The following is a 21,747-nucleotide window of genomic DNA, read 5'->3' on the forward strand; positions in this document are numbered from 1 at the left end:
AGCCTTTCTTCCTTTCCTTTGAACTTTGCTTTGAAGAGTATTTTTTTTAGAAGATAAAATAAATTGTGTGTCCTTTTAAAATTAAAATGACCACCTCTTTGTATTTTTTTAAATAAATATTCATCAGTTACCATAGTACTCTCATTGCTTTGGCATGCCTGATATTTAAACAACGTATTTCAAAGGAAAGAAGAGAAAAATATACAACATTTTCCTTTCCTGCAATACGAATAACTTTTTTGGGGGGTGGAGGGGATACATGTTTTTGCACTTTTGTAGAGAAAACCTTCAATCGATTTTCTCAGACCTGAAATAAATAGGAAGTCATCTGTAATCTAACTACAAGACTAAAATTTGCTTAGCATTTGCTTCCTCCACAGATACTTTGTGGACAGTTTTAACTTTCTTGCTGATAGAGAACAGAACTGATTCTGAATTCCTTGGAGTTTAACACAATGCCTGTTCCACTCCCGGCTTTCAATAAGTTCATGCTGGCTGAATGACGATACAACTGCTACTGTTCCTTGATGGTATTCATTCTGCTCTGGCCACCCTATCTACTCAATCTCTGAACACACCACACTTTTCTCAGCTCTGTGCCTTTGCAGATGTTATTTACTTTGCTAGGAATACATCTGTAATGAGTCCTTTGACAAGTTCCTATTCATGCTTTCAGACCAACTGGAATGTCAGATCCTTTGTCAAGCATTTCTCAAAGGCAAGATGATGTCTCATTCATCCTTACATTCCTAGTGCCTGGCACAAAGTTAACTTGTATAGAATGAACAAATGAAAAAAGGGAAGGAACAGAACCAGTATCCCATAGTGAATAAGACCTTATGTATAGTCTGACAAACCTGGATTCATAGCCCTGTTTCTCAACTTAATGACTCTGTGGCCTTGGTCAGATTACTTCCCTACTCTGAGACTAAGTTTCCTTCATTGTAAAATGAGAATAATGAAAGTACCTGATTCAAGAGGTTCTTTTTATTTTTCCTTGTGGTACTTGGTCATTGAACCCAGTGATCCTCTACCACTAAGCCACATCCCAGTCATTTTTTTTTATTTTGAGATAGGGTCTTACCAAGTTGCCAAGGCTGACTTTGAACTTGAGATTCTTCTGCCTTATCCTCCTAAGTTGCTTCAAAAGCTTCTTGTGAGAATAAAATGAGACTTTTATTTAAAAGTCTTTGCCTAATATGTGCTAAATAATAGCCAATGTTGGAAGAATTGTTTTGCAGTGTCCTTTGATTGCAATGGGGAGATAGTGCTGTGGATGAATCTGGCTGACTTCAATGTGATCCGATCAGATTGAAATATTTCAGTCAGGGAGCCATGAAACTGCCAAGGCCATTACCACATTTTCTTTCTAAACTAAACAGAGCAAAATTAAAAACAAACAAACAAACAACAACAAAAACCAAAGTCCACTAACTGGAAAAGAGTTGATTAGAATTTATTTTGACATTACAGTTTTAAGAGAAAGAGACACCCTCCCCCCACACAAAGAGAACGGTTTTCTGAAATGCAAAAAAAACTTGCAATTAACTTCTAGAGGATGAGCTTAGATTATCTTCAGCCTAAACTTCTCTTTGTACAGTGGCAAATAGTCATTGTAGAGACCTTATGGACTGTTGATTCGGCCTGACATTGTGCTTTTGGGATGGATACCAACATGAAATAAAAAACTGTTATGGAAAATTTCAATATGTACCAATTTAGAGCAAATTAGGGTAATGATTCTCCATGTAGCTATCAACCAGCTTGGATATAACTTGATAGTGCTCTGCCATTCTGTTCCATTCCTCCTCTCCCTTTTTGTTCATTTTGCAATTTAAAAAATATCAAATATCATATATTTATTTCATTCAAATATTTTAGTAAATATATCTTTTAGATAAAGATTTATATTTTTAGAAAAAAATGCATAACTACAAATCATCACCAAACCAACAAAATTAAAAATAACTTCTTAAAAGGATCTAATACCCTGTTTGCATTCAGTTATTCCTGATTATATCAAGTCTTTTTTTTAAAAAACCAGAATTCAAACCTACATTTATTTGGTATGTATATTAAGTTTTCTAATACACAGCAATTCTCAATTTTTTTCTTGTTTCCATGCTGTTTACTTGTTGAATAATTTAAAAACATCCCCCCCACATCTTTTGAATTGACAATTTTTTTTTTTTAAATCTTGTCTCAGCTACTCAAGAGGCTGAGGTAGGAGGATCACTTGAGCCCAGGTGTTTGAAGTCAGACTGGGCAACAGAGTGAGACCCTGTATAGAAAAAAATTCTAAATTAACCCCAAACTTCATGAATTGGCATCTTTCTCATCTTAAGCATTCTAGTTCATCTGTTTTACTGTCTTCTCTTCTGTAAATATTTTTTTCACCTGTGTGGTGGTTTGATCTTACAAAAGCTATTGGACAAAGGCTTATAGACTCTGATTTGAGTCATATTCCTCTATGAAAAGGGGGTCATCATTTTGTATCTCTGAATCAACCATGCAGGTGGAGGTAAAACAGCCTATCAGGGTAGCTGGGGAGCTTAAAGAAACTAACAGATGTGAAATTAATTTGTAAACTATATATCTCTGCACTCAAGCTATTACTATGCATAAGGATATGCTGAATTATGCATAACATCCTCTTTCACGCCTCCATGGATTTACATTGCTGATCCTTCTCTCTGTAATGCCCTTAAGAATTAATTGCTAGTCATCTGTGGTCTCTGAATACTTTATGTCTATTTTATTTTTACCATTTGTCACACTGTATTAAGGCCATTCATTCACATCTCTGTCTTCTGTGAGATTCTGAGAGCACACCACCGTTTATTCTGTGTTTGGCATACAGCTGTCCCTCAGGACAAGTCTATTGAATTGGACAGGATTGATTTGAATAGTTATCATCTTTGTGTCTGTCCTGAAGGACAAAGTCTACACCTCTATAATTGTTTAGAAATGCCATCTGGTAACTGGCCAGCCCTGGCACAGCTGTTGTTGTTGATGATGATGATGATGATGATGACAGCGCACAAAAATAACATTCTGTATTTTTAATTTAAGTAAATTATCAGATTTATCAAGCACATTATTTGTAATTTAGGTTCATTTTCAAAAAAATATTTTTTAGTTTGCCAATGGAATTTTTACTTTATTTCTTTATCTAGATGTGGTGCTGAGGATCAAACCCAGGGCCTCATACATGTCAGGCAAGAGCCCTACCACTGAGCCACAACCCCAGCCCAATCTAACCGTGGAAAGCTTCACATTTAAAATACATTTTCCTGCTGGAGAAAACGGAAGGTCCCAGTCCTCAGTTTTGGCTTCAGTTCTCGGGTTTCTTGATTAACTTTGGGCTTCTTGTTCTCTTCCAGCTGGTTTGCCATTCACCCTGTCAGCATGAACAACAGCAACCATCTTGTAAATAGTGACAATATGGGCTATGCATCTTACCTTTTTGAGCAAGAGAAGAACAAAGGATATCTCCCTGGACAGGTGAGAATTTATGTCATTGAAAATTTCTTCTAAATTTGTCAGGTGTTGTCATTCATGCAATGGTTAGAATCGCTGATTCATATTTCTAGAATAAAGTGTCATCATGGATCACACATAAGATTGGATAGAAAGAATTTGCAGTTCTCCTTAAGAGGGAAAGAAAAATTTAAAATGATGAATAAACTATTTGTTCTTTGTGGCTAGATATTACTTATAAAGTTACAATCAGTTGCATAATGAAGAATAAGTCATTTTTATAATACATAATAGCTTTTTTAAAGAATTTTTTTAAAGTTGCAGATGGACACAATACCTTTATTTTTTTATGAGTGTTGAGGATTGAACCCAGTGCCTCACCCTTGCTAGGTGAGTGCTCTACCACTGAGCCACAACCCCAGCCCCTGTGTAATAGTTTTTGACCTAGGTGGAAACATGATAAGCTATGTTGATGTTAACTTTGTTTTCAGAGCCATAAAAGTATTAAGCACCTTATTAATGGTGAAAGAATCCCGAAAAAGGATAGGTGATAAGTCCTTTTCACTAGTCCAGGCTTTCTTCGTAATGGTATTCCTTTCATTTTCCTAAAAGAAGGCCTAGAGACAGGTTAGAGACAACTGTAATCCGTCAGACTTGTTTAGTAGCTTTGGAACTCACTGAGTGAGCAGATCAGACTTGGAGGCGCCATGAAGCCAATCCATGTACTGCAGGAACTCTTCATCTGTGGGCAAATTAGTAACTACAAAGTGGGAGGAGAGACCCTGTTCTACCTTACCACGGCATACAAACACCAAATGTAGAGGAATATAGAATGGAATAGATTCCCGGGACTTCAGGTAGAATGAATGTTCTGTTATAAATATAGTAACCCCACTAGCATTCAGTCTGATGTTTTATCTCATTTATTGAAAAACTCTTTTCTTATTTTAGCCTCCGTTTTAGGGAAATGAAAAGAGGTTCCCATTTATAATCATTGCCTGAGTGTTAGGCAGTTTGACATAAATTGTCCTTTGAGTATCAAAAAAGGCATGTGATTTCCCATGCTTAGTTATCACTTTCTCTAAGAAAAAATTAACATTTAAGGACGTGGAATGGTAGACCAGTTGGGTCAAGGCTGATTAGAGGTAGGATTCACAGAGGGCAAGTCTGGATGCTGGATGGTATGTTTTGATTCAGTTTTACAATAGAGAAATCTGAAGTTGCTCTTTGCTTTTTTGTCAATACAACATTTTAAAAAAGGGTAAATGCATCCCTGAGCTCCAGATAAAACACTAGACACTGGATTGATAGGTCCACATTTCATTGTTCTTACTGTGTTTTCTTGTCTCAATATTTCTGTTTGAGGCATAAATTTGAAATTCAATCCTCCTTTCAATGACCCTGTGTTAATTGGAATATTTTCAGTAGTGATATGTATACTGACTGCAATGTGAATATTTTCAGAAGTGAAAATTGACCTCACAATATTGTACATTCTCTTTTTATCGTCAGCAAATGATTTTGAATAGTTTACTAGAGTAGACTGAATGTATCTTTAATGGAAGTCATTATAGGAAGTAAGAAAGAATAAAAGATAATGGAGTGTTTCTTTCTGCAGGGACCATTTGTAGCAGCCTTTGCTTCATCAAACCTAGGAGATGTGTCCTCCAACATTCTTGGCCCACATTGCCTCAATACAGGAGAGTCTTGTGAAAATGCTAATAGTACCTGTCCTATTGGCGGGGTAAGTAATTAGGGCTCATGAAATCTTTGTTTCTGCATCTCATGTGCACTTCATATTTAAGCATTCATCATTAATTTACAAATATGTTGTTCTTAGGGTACACTGGCTGTTTAACTCAAGTGCTTACTCTTTTTTAAAGCACCTGTCCAAACTCACTAAAGTTTTAGTGGATAAAGGTACAGAATCCATTTGATTGACTGTTAAGTTAAATGTCAGAGATTAAGTGTCCTTCCTCAAATTTGGGCTGTCTAAAACATTTTGCTTTGGCATTTCTGAAGTTTTAAGTTTGTACCAAAAGTTGCCTCCTGCGACATTTTTCACTAATTATAAATCTATAGTTTTTAAAAAATATAATATCAAAATGTCTCTATTTCTTTTAATATCACAATAAAAAACTTGCCATAAAAATTCAAATAACATGAACATACAGAGTAGTAAAAATCGAAAGTCTCTATTTATCCCCTTTCCTTCTCAGAAGTTATTATTCTTACAACTCTCCCTTATGTGTTTATCTAAGCATTCATAAACAAAAATTTTTCACTTATTTATGGAGTTTTTTATTGGTCTATGACTTGAATTTTTAACATAATTTGCTTTAGAAATCTTTTTTACATCTGCATCCTGATCTGTGTGAAAAATTTGAAAGATCACAAAGTTATATATCATCATTTATTTAACTGCTTCCCTCCAGAGTTCATTTAGATCTGCTTGTATGTTTGACAAGAGCATCAGTTGCTCATTTCTGGGTTCTTATTCTTTATGTTGCAAAACATTTCACCTGTGATATTATCTTTGTTTTAAACACTATTTTGGGGCTATTTATTCTATTTTAGTTAGCCATACCCAATAAGCAATATCGTTTTAGCAATTGTACTATGTACTACTGTTTTCATATAGAAACATTTTTTTGCTACTCTTCATTTGCAAAATTTTCACACATTATTAATTTATAATAAGTTTTAAGATTACTTGTTAAATTCCAAAATTTGTAAGTAAAATAGTTAAATAAGCTCTACTTGCTTGCTATAGACTATTATGCATCAATTTAATGTCATCTGTTGAAATATTGAATAATGTGGGAAAAGACTACTCAATGTTGAGTAAGAAAATCAGGATTTAATAGTGCATATTTAGTATAATTGCAGTTTTTCAAAACGAATGTGTTGTAGAAAAAAGACAAAATGAAATATTCTGAATCATTAACAGTGGTTTTCTTTTTGGCACTATTAGGGTGGTTATTCTTCTCCAACTTATGCATATTTATGCTTTTTTTCTAAAAGGAGCATATTTTACTTCTGTAATCTAAAAAAATTACAGGACCTTTTATGCCCCCCACCCCCGCCCTTGAATTCTTTTTCTCTCTGTTCAAGTGTTGGATTGGCTTCCCTCACAGCCTTTTATCTCTCCATGTCAAATGCATGTATGATTTTACATACATGGGATCATGCTCTAATAATATTCTATGACCAGCCTCTTTATTTTCAATAAATATGCTGTAAATGATATGCTCTAAGTAACACTACTAAGCTGACTTTATATTTTATAGCTTTGAGTTCTATAATGTAGTTTACCCACCCTCTACTGATGGGTTTTTTCTTCCCTCTTCCCTTCCTTCACAGATGCTTTCTTCCTTCTTTTTTTTTCCTCTTCATATAAACATCACCCTCCTTTTCATACTTGTTTTCACAGGTACATGAATCTCAGCTTAGGACAAATTCTTAAAAGTGAGTTTGCTGTCAAAGAAACAGTATAACTACCACATGCTCCATATTGTCCAACTGCTCCCTCCATGATTTTCCACCAACCATGTATGAGTGCTGAGTCCCCAAACCCTCACCAAAGTTCTTGTAATCTTTGCCAATATAGTATGCAGAGTTATCTCTGTAGTTTACATTTCCATTTCATTATTTATGAGGTTGAACATATTTTAATATTCAAGGGCCATTCATATTTCTGTCTCTGTGTGTGTGTGTGTGTGTATGGGAATTACTTATTTCATATGTATTCCATGGTGTATTCACTAGGATATTTTTTACTTCAAGTAAGAGAAATCAATTCAATATGGATGAATGAAAAGGTATTTATAAGGGTATATTTTCTTTTTCTAAAAATTGAGACATATATATTTTTTTCAACTGGGGATAAAACTCAGGAAGCACTCGACCACTGAGCCACATCTCCAGCCCTATTTTGTATTTTATTTAGAGACAGAGTCTCACTGAGTTGCTTAGCACCTTACTTTTGCTGGGGCTGGCTTTGAACTTGCAATCCTCCTGCCTCAGCCTCCCAAGCTGCTGGGATTACAGGTGTGAATCACCATGCCCAGCAAGACATAATATTTTTACATTTTCATAAGGTATTTTATGATGTCAGTACATGTATAAAATGTGTAATGATCAATCAGGGTAATAAGCACTTCCATCTCCTCAAACATTCATCATTTTTATGTGCTGGGAATTTTGTATTCTTATACTTACTTTGAAATATATCATAAATTGTTTAGACCAATAGTTACCCAACTGTGTTTTGGAAAACAAGAACTAATTCCTTCAATCTAGCTGTGTTTTGCTGCCCCTTATCTTACTCCCCAACCTTCTTGGTCTCCATTCTATGAGGCTGACTTTTTAGTTTCCACAAACGAGTGAGAACATGCGGTCTTTGTCTTTCTGTGTTGGTTTATTTCACTTAACATAATGAATTACCTCCAGTTGCCTCCATGTTCCTGCAAATTATAGGATTTGATTATTTTATGACTAATATTCCATTGTGTATATACCACATTTTCCTTTTCCATTCACCCATTGATGGACATCTTGGTTGATTCCATACCTTACCTATTGTGAATGGTGCCGCAGTAAATATGGGAGTGCAAGAATCTAGTATGATAATTTTATCCCTTTAGCTTTATGAGGAGCATTTTGTTTTTACTGAATTTTTTAAAGCTTCTAATATACTAAAGTCTTAATATATTTGTCACAAATAGCATAAATTTTCTCTCCAGTTTATCAGTTGTCTTTTAGCTTTGCTTATATTCCCCCATCCCCAAACAACATTTATAATTTGTTTAAGTCATAAAATTTACTAAACCTTTTCTTTATTAGTTTTTGAAGGTTCTTCCATATTCTCAGAGTATATACTCAAATATATTATACATATATATATATATATATATATATGACTTGATTATTTTCTAATATTCCATTGTGTATATACCACATTTTCCTTATAATATATATTTTATTTTTTTCTAGATTTTATTTTTATTTAAGTATCTGCTCAATCTCAAAATTTTCTGATATAAGAAATAGGGTATAGACTTTATCTCTCACCCTGAAGAAAAATCAACTTAAAATGGATCAAAAACTTAGGAATTAGACCAGAAACTACCCAACTCCTAGAAGAAAATGTAGGATCAACACTTCAGTATTTAGGCACAGGCAAAGAGTTTCTTAGAGATGGCAACAAACTTAAAACTTTCTGCACAGCAAAGGAAACCATTAGGAAGATGAAGAGAGAACCTACAGAATGGGAGAAAATCTTGGCTAGCTACTCTTCTGACAGATGATTAATAGCTAGAATATATAAAGAACTCAGAAAACTTTACACTAAAAATGAGATAACCCAATTAATAAATGTACAAATGAATTAAAACAACACTTCTTAAAAGAAGAAATACAAATGGCTAACAAAAATATGAAAAAATGTTCAATATCATTAGCAATTAGGGAAATGCAAATCAAAACTACACTAAAATTTCATCTCATGCCAGTCAGAATGTTAGTCATCAAGAAGACAAATAATAATAAATGCTGGAGAGGATGTGGAGACAAAGGAACACTTTTGCACTATTGATGGGACTGCAAATTAGTACCACCACTATGGTAATCAGCCTGGAGGGTCTTCAAAGGCTAGGAATGAATCCACTCTATGACGCAGCTATACCACTTCTCAGAATTTCTCCTGAAGAATTAAAAGCATTGTACTATAGTACATACATACCCATATTTATAGCAATTGAGTTCTCAGTAGCCAAACTATGAAACCAACCTTGGTGTCCAAGAACAGATGAATGGACAAGAAAATGTGGTATATATACACTGTTGGGAAAACATAAGGGCAGCCGCACCCCAGAGAAAAACCCCAGCATGGCATCTAAGGACTCTCCTTCTCTTCTTTGTTTCTTTCACTGGCGCGAAACGTTCCCTCCGGCGCCAATGTTCAAACCCTGCCGGTAGGAAGCCTTAGCTCCAATTAGAATTAACTTCTTGGGCCCCGGAACTGACATATGGAAGAGATTGCCAATAAACGGGCGACCTGTTATCTACCTCAGCCCCTGCTACCTCTCTTAGACCTATATAAACACACAGCCACTTTTAATAAAGGGAGACCTCTTTGGTAATCTGTGTCGTGTGGTGCGTTTTCCAGTCTTACATACACAATGGAGTTTTATTCAGCTACAAAGAAAAACAAAGTCATGCCATTTGCAGGAAAATGGATGGAAGTAGAAACCATTATGTTAAGCAAAATGAGTCAGTCAGAAGGTCAAGGGATGTATGTTTTCTCTCATTTGTGGGAACTACAGAGGAAAAAGGAAAAGAAAGTTGGGGGCAGATCTCATGGAAATCAAAGAAAGATCAGTAAAGGAAAGAAACCAAGAGGTGGGAGGTGGGAAGGGAGGGGTAAATGCTGGGGAATGAAATTGGCCAAATTATATTGTTACATTTTGTGCGTGTACAAACACGTAAAAACAAGTCCCATTATCATGTACAATTATAATACACCAATACAAAATGTAGGAAAATTTTAAAAAATATATGGTATAGAGTTAGATTTAGTTATTTTTTTCCAGAAGGCCAATAGTTTTTCTAAAATATGATTTTAATTTAAGATGATCATAGACATGAGTCCTAGGAAACAATGAACAAAGAGAAACTTGTGCAACAAAGGGAAAGATGTGATTTCCTGCCTTAGCCTAAGTATTAGCTACCTGTATAATCTGCAACAAGTCTTTCAACCCACATAAACCTCAATTTCCTAATTTTTAAAACTAAGTTGCTGGAATAGATACTTCCTAAAAACATTCACTGCTCCAATTCCATGTTTGATTTTGTTTTTTCTAAGTCTATAATTTGAGAGACTATCTAAAAAGAAATGCTAGAATATAGCTTAAACAATCTATTTTGCTTAGATTCGGTGATAATTTTCCATTCCTTAGAATAATCACTCATTTCATTAAGGATGCATCTTTTCTCATGTTGTTCCAGCCCGGAATGTGCATTGCTAAGGGACCTGGACGAGATATGATTGACAGCACACAAATTATTGGGCGGACTATTTACCAGAGAGCAAAGGTAAGCCATGGGCCCAGCTCCTTGTGTCTGCATTTAGAATTGTTCTTTTAAGTCCACTGACATTATTTATTAGGAAGTCGATAATCACAAGGAAGACAGCAAGAACTCCGGCTGCGCCAGGAAGTCTGGAAGATGTCAGTTTGGAAGGTTGTCTTCGTGCACCACACAGGAACTGTCTCTGCCTGATTGGGTCAGATGTTTTATAGGAAGTACATCTAAAACCAATTAATCAGGAAAACATTTTATTTCAGAATATTTAGAAAGCCAGAGTGCTTGCCTCAGACAGAGGAGATAGATTGATTGTAAGCTTTTCAGTTACTGTGTATTCACATAGGACCAGCCCCATTTAAATTCTCGGAAATCTTTCAATTCTTTGCCTGCCCAAAGTCATCCTACCATTTCTGAACTTGTCCTTTGGTGACAAAGCTGAGTGGCACAGCTCTTACAATTTGGATTCCAATTAGTTCCTCCTCTTCCTTGATAGAGCAAAGGCATGCCATCTTTACTTTTTTTCTTTCTTTATATTTTAAACACTTCATGATGAAGAACAGAATCTGGTCTGAAGTGAGATTACTATGCATTATTTTATCCTCCTCCCTCTCCTGAATTTTATCGTCCTTTTTGCCCCCATGTTTTGAATCAGTTTCTATGGAGACAGCTTTCTGAGGAAAGAAAAAGGATAACCCCTCAACTGACATGGACCCAATAAAGAGAATGAAGGCCATTTGTTTTTACAGCTTATTCATACTTTTGGGTGTGTGCATGCTCATGCATGCGCACATGCTGGTATGTGTAAATTTTTCATTCCCAGAGTTCTAAAATGTTTCAGGAGCAATTAAGAAAGAACAAAAGCATCTTTAAAAAAAACATCACACACAAAATTGGTAGCAGCAGCCAGCCTAATTGCTGCAGTTTCTTTTTAATCACTGTGGAATTATCAGTGGATTATTCTAAATTAACATATTCTATTTAGGGGGTGTGCCCCGACACACTTTGGTGTCAGAAATTTTGTTACCATCCTGGGCCTGGGAGCCATAGAGATTTGGCCCACATTCTAGATTCTCTTCTCAGCAAGGCATAACTTGCCTCTTAATTAGGAGAGGCAGGCTGCAGCAGTGCTGCCAAGCACTTACCTGAAAGCTCACATGTGGCTGTTGGAAAGGGGTGGGACAGAGTGGAAATGTCTAGGTGCAAGACAAGGGGACTTGTGCTGAACGGGATTTGCTTGTATTGTATAATACAAATGAATAAACACAAACGTTTCCAAATACGTTTTGACTTATACTTCCCATGACTGTAAAAGCATGCATTGACCATATTAAAAAACAAAACAAAACAAAATCACCAGAGGGTAGAATGTGGGTGGCAGAATTGATGCAAATTAAGTGGGGCTTGGGTTCTTTCAAGCCACCACTTGGCACCTGAATTCCTGGAGGACCTGAGGATCCTGAGAAGGATGACCCCACAAGGATACTGCCTGAGGAGGATACATTCTCATTCCAGCAAAGAAAGTATTTGGGCTCATCTAGTCCTAATCTTAAATTTTCTTGACTGTCTTTCAAATGAGATTGGGGCCTTTAGTGCCACAGCCTGTATCACTAGAATTTTGTATTTGTGAGGAGTACACACAGGTCCACCCTCTTGGAGCTTTTAAGCTTCTGGGAAGCAATTCAGTTTGACAGAACCATCCGGGTAGTGGCTATTTCTAAGCATACAGCAAAACAAAAGTAACTCATGGGTGAGAGATGCTTTTCCAAATTGGTGCTTACTGGGTACTGCGGGAACCATTCACCTTTGTTGTCTGGCTTGGGGCAGTAAGCTGTGTGGTGTTTCTAGGAACTGTATGCCTCTGCCTCCCAGGAGGTGGCTGGACCACTGGCTTCGGCTCACCAGTGGGTGAATATGACAGATGTGACCGTCTGGCTCAATTCCACACACACTGTAAGTATCGCTGAGTCACACTGATGATGCCACAAGGGCAAAGGGCTAGGGTGATCTAATTATTTACTTGCAGCTTAACTTCAATTTCTTTCTTTCTTTCTTTTTTGAAAACTTTCCTTTAGGCACAAACATGTAAACCAGCATTGGGCTACAGTTTTGCGGCCGGCACAATTGATGGAGTTGGAGGCCTCAATATTACACAGGGTGAGGTGAAGGTGGACAAAATCTGTGTCTCAGGTTCTGAAGCTTCTGTGTGGGGCTCGGGGCAAACCACACAGCTTTGCTATCTTGTTTGATTCTGTGTCTTTGCTAATAAGGTTCAATAGGAGCCAGTACATGTGCTATTTTTTGTTTCAGAACATTGATATATTGTATATCCATCAACCCAGGATACTTAGGTCATCCACCATCTCAAACAAATGTCATTTCTTTGGGATGGCAACATTCAGAATCTTTTTAGTTATTCTTTTAATTTTATTTTGTATTTGTTCTGTTTAGATACACAGGACAGTACAGTCAGTATATTTTGACATATTTATACAAACATGGAGTGTATCTTATTCTAATTGGGATCCCAGTCTTGTGGCTTTCTATTTATTTTGAATTATACAGTACAATGTTGTGATCACTCTTCTGTGTAATAGTGCATCAGGAGTATTTTCTCCTATCAGGCTGTGACCTTGGACCTGTGAGGCAGTCTTTCCATATCTCCATACCTCCCTCCTGCCATGACCTCCAGTAACCACTGCAACCTCCAATAACCTCTGAGCTTAGCTTTTAAAAATCCCACAGATGAGTGAAATCATGTGGTGTTTATCTTTCTGTGCCTGGCTTATCCTGCTTAACATTATTATGTCCAGGTCTATCCATGTTGCTGCAAATGACAGGATTTCACTCTTTTGTATTGCTGAAGAGTACTCCATTGTGTATATGTATCACATTCTTTATTCATTCATCTCTTGGTGGACTCTTGTGTGATTCTGTATCTTTGCTATTATGAATAGTGCTGCAATAAACCTGGGAGTGAGTGCACAGGAAACATTTTAAATTGGGGCAAGGCTGGGAAAGAAGTAAGAGAGTCTGGAGGGGAATTGTCATTCAACAATGTGAACTTTCCACAATGTGAATTGGTTCTTCCATATTTTATTTTAATGTTTCCCTGATTTTATTGTAGCCAGTATGCCTCACAACAGAGGCCTTTTAGAAGCCCAAAGCATATGGTCTCAGGTCCTCTTCCTGTATTAAAATATTTAAATTTGTTTTTTGCAGGTCTTTATTTTTTTATTCTCTATTTTTATTGGTGCATTATGGTTGTACATAATGGTGGGATTCATTGTTCCATATTTGTACAATGGACAAGATATAACAATATGATTTGGTTAATATCATTCTCCCCATCTCCTTATCTTCCTCCCTCCCTCTGGTCTCTTTCTTCTACTCTACTGATCTACCTTGGAGTTCCAAAAATTTATGAAATATTATTTTAGCTCTTCCAGTTTTATCTAGGCTATCAGTATAATAATATGCATCGTAAAGGCAATAAAATGGAAAATATTGTAGTGCATTACCTACACACAACAGTGTGGCTTATTTCATTTTTGTCTTATACGCAGACACACATACATCATATATATACATATATCTCCATTAATTTAAAAAATTAATTAATATAGTTTAGACTTGACATTTTTGACATCTTATTTCCTGGGAATCATTCATCCAGTTTGATTTAATATTTTACTACAATTAGTTTTTAAATAACAGACTTATTGAGAGATGATTCACATGCCATACAATTCATCCATTTGAAGTATACAATTCAATGATTTTTAATATATTCACAAATATATACAACCATCACCGTAGTTGATTTTAGAATATTTTCTTTAGTTTGTTTGTGGTACTAGGGGTTAAACCCAGGGCCTTGTATTTGCTAGACAAGCTTTCTACCACCAAGCCACATCCTTACCCAATTTTAGAACATTTTCATCACCTCAGAACAAACTGCACACTTCAGCGATCCTACTCTCACACCCCCATCGTCCCCATATTTAAACAACCACTGATCTTTCTGTCTCTGTATTTTCCTATTTCATATAAATGGGATTACATAATATAACACTTTTTCATGACTTCTTTCACGTAGCATTGTGTTTTCAAAGTTCATCTATGTTGTAGAATGTACTTCATTCCTTTTTATGGTTAAATGATACTCCACTATGTCAATGTGCCAGATATTTGTACATTGATCAGTTGATGGAAATTTGGGTTGTTCCAATTTTTGGCTATTATGAATAATGCTTCAATGAAGATTCACATACAAATTTTTGTGTGGGTATATGTTTTCATTTTTCCTTCTTGGATACATATGTAGGAGTGAAATTTCTGAATTATACAATAACTTTATATTTAATATATGAGAAGCTGCCAGATTATATCTAAATTGGTTGCAAAATTGTTTTACATTTATTTCTGATTTTATTTGAGCCAGTATATTGTTTTACATTTATTCTAGCAGTGTATAGTGCTCTAACTTTTCTGATTTACTGATTTCACCTAGTCTAGTGGGTATGGGATGTTATCTCATTGTGCTTTTGATTTGCACCTTTTCATGTACTTGCTCATTTTTACATCTTCCTTGGAGAAATGTCTATTCATTTTTTTTCTCATTTTTAAGTTTTATGGTATGTGTGTCTGTGTGTGTGTGTGTGTGTTTGTGTGTGTCTGTGTGTGTGTGTATGTGTGTTTGTGTGTGTGTGTGTATGTGTGTTAGATGTTTGGGGATTCAAGAGAGATTCTTTCAGAGACCATACATCAGACAACTGGTATTGTAAGTTGGGGAGTCATTTTTATTTTTTAAAATAGGAAAGAGATGATTTAGTTCACTGCTCTACCATTGATTGTATCAAATTGTTTTTATTTACAACACAAATAAGCAAGGTTAATATACTCAAAACTTTGAGTGTTTTTTAACAAAATATATTCCTTTATTCTCCTGTTTAAATTCAGGATCTAACTAATGGCTCTTATTGTGTGATGGACAGGGGGTTTGACTTTTCTGATATTCAAACTGCCAGAAATAATTGAATAACTAAATCTATATAATGGCTTTTTTTCAGAGGGTTAGTTTAAGGGATCATATTAATCAGATTATTTCTAATAGGGAAAACAGAAGGGGATCCATTTTGGGACACCATTCGGGACCAGATCTTTGGCAAGCCATCAGAAGAAATTAAAGAATGCCATAAACCAAAGCCAGTCCTTCTTCACACTGGAGAGGTAATACTTTTTGATTATAATAGTGAAATTCATATTTTGTTATTTTTAAATTTATTAATTGTCAGATAACAAATAACAAATATCTACGGACATCGGAGATAACATTTAGATTTCACACATAAAATTTTTGATATTAAAATATGAATGCTGTAAGTCTGAGGACCTCAGGTCATGATATTAAATATACTGAGTTACCTTATTGCATTTATGATAAATAAATGAAAAAGGACAGTGGACAGGAAGAATAAGATTAACACTATCTTATTCATTTATGTTGGCTCCAGGAAGCCAGTCTGCACAGAATTCTCGGTAGAGGAAAGTATCTAGGTCAAACAAAAGACATGTCCATATCCCAGTTATTTCACACTTCAGACAACACTATTAACTAAAAGCAAGTATCTTTTAACACTCTTTTGGAATATATATTTTTACATTCTAAATATGAAAAAACTGTTCTGGTATTCATAGAAACATGGATTATCAAGGTGGAAATATTCTTTAAAACAGTTTTTTTTTCTAATCAATTAAAATTCTTAGAGAGGAGGGAGGAAAGATGGAAATGGAACGATAGACTATACACTAATATGCATTTGAAAAAGGGTAGCTTCTCTTGTCAAAATCTTGGAAAATAAGATGCAAGACTTAGGAACTGTAAACTTGAAGTGCTGTTACAGTGAAGAGAAATTGTCACATCCGACTACCAACAAATGGCATTCTCCATTCATGGGTGTATGACAGTCACTCACAATACCCTAGTATATTTGTGGGACACTCTGATTTCATAATGACACATCTACCTCAAAAACTTCATTGTTAAGTCCAGGTTACTGTAGCGTTAGCATTTGAGATTCTCACATTATGATCAGGACATAAATACCCATGTAATATATCTCATACCACATCATAAATTGAAAATAATTCTATGATGGGATAAAAATCCAAAACTCACTTGAAACATTGAAACACTATAGTAAAGGAAATTTTCTGACCACCCGTCTTTTGACCATAGAAAGAATAATATACCTAACGTTGTTTTTTTTTTGTTTGTTTGTTTTGGATTCTCAGCTATCAAAACCTCATCCCTGGCATCCAGATATTGTTGATGTTCAGATTATTACTCTTGGGTCCTTGGCTATAACTGCTATCCCAGGGGAGTTTACGTAAGTCTTTTTATTTAGTTAGAAATGTGTTTATTGTGTGTTTCTGTTGGAATTAATTCCCATGGGAAGACAGTTCTGTATTAATCTCTTGATATCATACTCGACTGTGTTTGGCAACAGTGACAAATATTTCTACCTGCTTTTGGTGGGGCCTCTGAAGAATAAATCTGTGCCTATTAGTGGTGGTTCTACTGAAATAATCATAAAAATGTATGAACTTATCATTTCTAAAGTAAAGTAACCTCCTGCATTATTGGGTCAGTACAAAACCTTGAAATAATATTAAAATACAGTACTTGAAGCAATCAATGTAGGTGTTAAAAACATGTAAGAATGCTTTAGACCTACTTCCTATGTAATCTTTCCTATCTCAGTAAGTGGCACTTTTTGCAAACCCAGTTGCTCAGGCCCTATGTCTCAGAGCCCATCTCTGAATTTTCTTTTCCTCTTTGAATACTTCAGTAAATTCTGGGCGTTCTATACAACCCTTTCTATCATTTCTCTCTGGGCTACTACTATCTCCCACTCAGACTATTTCAATAACCCCCTATTTTTCTGCTCAGTTCCCTTACTCCTCTATATTCTCTTCAGAACATATGAACCTTCCAATAGCTTCCTGTTTCATTCCAGACAAATCATCAAATCTTTACAATATTCTCCAAGTTCCTCTGCAGGCTCTTTGATGGGATTTCTTACCACTGTTTCCTTGCTCACCCCTGCTTCAGCTACCCTGTGTGTTTGCATTGGCAAAGTGTTCTTATGGAGGGACCTACACAAGCACTTCCTTGACTCACTAAAGATGGTCTTGATTCAAGCCTTTAAACTTATGGTTCCTTCTGCCTACAACACATTCCCTCCAGTTATCTTCATGGCCAGATTCTTTATTCTTTCAAGCCTTTGCTTAAATCTCTAACAGGGATGTCAGTCATGCTCAAACTATATGAAATAGTCTTTATCCACAGTTACTTCCACCACTGTCACCTCAACTCCTGCATCAACACCTGCATCACTGCCATTGTCACCACATGACCACCAAGCTTCCTTTTCATTTTTACCCTGCTTTATTCTCTAGAGCGCTTATGTCACCTCACATTTTTATTTATTTGTTGACCCTCTCTCCTCCCGGGAATGTAAACATTGTACTCCTGAATTATTAGCACCAAGATGTGGGCTGTATTTGTGGTAGGTACTCAATGTTTCATTGAAGAATTCACCATCTGAATCAAATGGCAAGTTCTTTATAGGCAGGAATAGTAGTAGTACACTTTCTCCCTGCTTTTGCTTTTATTTACATGGATTACATTTGGTGTTTTTTTGTTGAATCAATGAGTAGATAATGATGAAGACCTTTTGCTGTTGATATTCACTGATTCTGTACTCCCCTAGTATCAAAATGACTGTCGTCAGTTTGAATTTCTGTTGAAGATAGGACAGTACAGGAAAACCCCCTCAAATTTAGCTTCGTAGCATCATTGAGTTCCTACATACTTCACTGTTATATGATCTGAGCCAGGGCACTTTAAAATTTTTACTAGAAGTCTCTCTGTACACTTTGTACACATTCTGAATAGGAGAACGTTTACATAATTCTGTTTTCTTGACTTAGGACCATGTCTGGAAGAAGACTTCGAGAGGCAGTTCAAGCAGTAAGTTAAATATGAAATAAAATTCCAGACTTTCATATTTGGTGAAGAGGAAAGAATTCCCTATGTCTTTTAAATTATTTTTTTCTGATGGCTAGAATATTATACTTCTTGAAATTAATGGCTAGAGATTAATATGGGTGGTGTAAGAACTAGACTTTAAAAATACAAGGGAATTATTATCCAGTTAAATACATATTTTATATGTATTTATGTTTAAATAATGTAAAAGTTGATAACAGTTATATGGATTAAATAGTAAATAATCCCTAAACTTACTATTTTAAACTTTATAAATGGTATAAATAAAATTTATTACATTTTGGGCATTCTGTTTTTTAATCTATATTTGTGGTTTCCTTTATATTTGGAAACTATTATAAATGGCATATAAAATGACATAGAAATAGATGTGTTGTTACTTGGAACTGTAAATAACTATCAGGTTAGCCATCCATCCCATCCATTCATTATATCTTTTAGGATATTGATTTTTAAAAAGCCCTTTATTTTAGTAATAACTAGACTTTACATCTGCAAAATGTGACCATTAATATGTTCAGAGGGTCATTGACATACCCAACTGTAGTGCAGAGTTAACGTTGCTAACTTTTCATCAAGGACTCTGATACTTCTGCATTCCTTGACAGTTTTGCTCATTGAGAAAATTGTTGTTAAGAGACACATCTTACGATAGAAATTCACATAAGTGATTGCGCATTCAGTTCTATATAAAATAGTCTTTACATGATACCACTACCATCATCAATCACATCCACACCAGCATCCACACTGGCACCACCTACCCTTATCACCATAATGATCACCATTCTGGAGCCATTAGTCTGGGATGATAATAACTTTAAGATGGAGAATAATTTTACTGGACTCTACTTTTTCCTCCTAGGAATTTGCATCTTATGGAATGAAGAATATGACTATTATCATTTCGGGTCTGTGCAATGTTTATTCACATTATATTACCACTTATGAAGAATACCAGGTAAAGTAAAAAGCTCTCATCATTTACATGAATTACATTCTGGCCAAGACTATTGTGTCCTATGTACACTTCCTAAACTTCTGCAATCATGTTTCTGAGGGATGATTTTGTTTTAGGTGGGGAATATAAGCTAATGATCAGCCAGAGGTTGTATTTTGGAGTTCCAGGTTCATAATTTCCAAGTTCAGGTCAGAATTCTAATCTCACTGACTTACACCTTACCTAGAAAAAATGACTTTGTCAGGGGTACTGGTAATAAGCTTAAAAATAACTATCCATAGTGCATTTTGTGCTGTAAGCCTCTGCAGAACCTGGGAAAACTCACTGACAGCAGCTACTTAGTTATTAGTTAGGCACTTTGCAAATGTAATCTAAGTAATCTGTGCAGTATGTGCTAAGGTAGGGTATTATTATATCTGCAATGAAGATTAAGAAGCAAGAGATTTTAGGGGAGCTGGTCTCTGGTATTGCTTCTTGGTTTACAAATAGTCCAGAAAGCAGCCCAAGTACTTTTTATTTATAGTAAACACATTAAAACAGTCAAGAGTTCCACAACCAATGATTTCTAATATACACCTGCTGTTTATATCATGGTAATCCACACAGATGCACATGGTGATACCAGAAGTGAAATCTACTCTGTGGCCCTCCATTGGCTTTGCTGAAGGTCCCTGACTTGTAAAAATCCTGTTTATGCCTTTCAACTTTCTGAAACTATAAAACACCTGAGATAATCAACTTCTAAAGAGGAAGGTTTATGACATCTCATAGTCTGTGACTGGGTGGACCCCCTGATTCATGGTAGGGGTGCTGAAGGGCAATGGCAAGAGTGTGTGGTGGAGCAAAGTCATTCACCTCATGGCCAGGAAGCAAAAATGAGAGAGGAAAAGCTGGGGTCCCACTGTCCACTTCCAGGTCATGCTTGCAATGACCACAAGACCTCCTACTAGGTCTAACCTCTGAAAGGTTCTACCATCTCCCAAGAGCACCTTGATAGAGACCAATACTTTACCACATAGACCTTTGGAGGACATTCCAGATCCAAACTATGGCATTTTTGAATATGAGTTCTTAACTAGGCAAACTAGGAGAGGGATGATTACATTCTTTTTTCACCATTATTAAGACTGTATATAATAAACAACAATAATATTAGCAAATACCTCTGTTTTTGTTACCAATAGTAATCACAGATATTTTAATATGACATAAAATGATTGCTGATCTGGAAATATCTTTTATTCCTTTCTCTATTGTAAAAGCAGAGTAGTAGCTATTAGATCTTGTGTTTCAATAGCATAACAAAGCATACTGGCTAGCAAAATTGGTTATTATAGTTAGATAAATGCATTTTAATCTAATTCATTTCCTTTGTCAATCTCATGTTATTTTATTTTAAAATCACTATTCTAAGAGTGGTCCATAGATCCAACAGTCTGCCAAAGGAGTCTATGGCACAAAGTTGAGAACCCCTACCAGCTTGTCTTCTGGTCCAGGGGATGTGGACCTGCAAGGATTACTATGAAGTCATTAAATAATCAAACAGATAAGTACTAGTAACAGATGCTGTACTAGTCACTTTCTGGGATATAACAATAAAAAGACTCCGTTCCTGCCTTCAAGACCACTGGAAGCTAATATCTAGTAGAAAGAGAACAGATGATCCCATTTCTGTGAAAGGTATGCGCAGGTGATACAAAAACAAGGAGAAAGAGCACTAGTCTAGTGTGTGTATTTGAGGACAGAGACTGGAAGATGTAACATTTTGTCTGAATTATTGAGAAAAAGTGAGTGTTCGCCAAACAAATAAAATTAGGAAAGTGTTCTATATTGAGGGGAGTGAACACACACAAAGGACCAGAGGGACAGACTTAGCACATTAGTGGACCATAATTAGTGAGTGTTTGGAGTAAGTATGTTGAGGGTGGTGGTGAGACAAGGGCTAGGACGGGGGCAGGGGTTAGTTGATGGAGAGTCATCTGTGTAGTGTAACATAACAGAGCTTTGGCTCAGTAAGGAAGGCTCTGGGGAAATGCAGTAGGATTCAAGCAAAGGAATGCTTCAGTCTATTCTGTGATTTAGAAAGGACGTAGGATAACAGTGTGGAGAATGAATGTGAAGGCCACGTATAGAGACACAACTGATT

The 21,747-nt window shown here is 35.8% G+C and overlaps 1 protein-coding gene across 1 annotated transcript in view; it reads left to right on the forward strand.

The window, feature by feature from the left end:
- Asah2 (N-acylsphingosine amidohydrolase 2) overlaps positions 1–21,747 on the forward strand; it is a 58,649-nt gene that overhangs the window by 24,723 nt on the left and 12,179 nt on the right. The window contains exons 7-15 of the mRNA XM_027949255.2: positions 3,384–3,504; positions 5,099–5,224; positions 10,489–10,575; positions 12,412–12,516; positions 12,639–12,720; positions 15,680–15,795; positions 16,861–16,955; positions 18,562–18,601; positions 19,506–19,601. Coding sequence (XP_027805056.2) covers positions 3,384–3,504; positions 5,099–5,224; positions 10,489–10,575; positions 12,412–12,516; positions 12,639–12,720; positions 15,680–15,795; positions 16,861–16,955; positions 18,562–18,601; positions 19,506–19,601 — 868 coding nt within the window. The remainder of the gene's footprint in view (positions 1–3,383; positions 3,505–5,098; positions 5,225–10,488; positions 10,576–12,411; positions 12,517–12,638; positions 12,721–15,679; positions 15,796–16,860; positions 16,956–18,561; positions 18,602–19,505; positions 19,602–21,747) is intronic.

Source organism: Marmota flaviventris, chromosome 4, assembly GCF_047511675.1.
Source record: "Marmota flaviventris isolate mMarFla1 chromosome 4, mMarFla1.hap1, whole genome shotgun sequence".
Taxonomy (NCBI): Eukaryota; Metazoa; Chordata; class Mammalia; order Rodentia; family Sciuridae; genus Marmota; species Marmota flaviventris.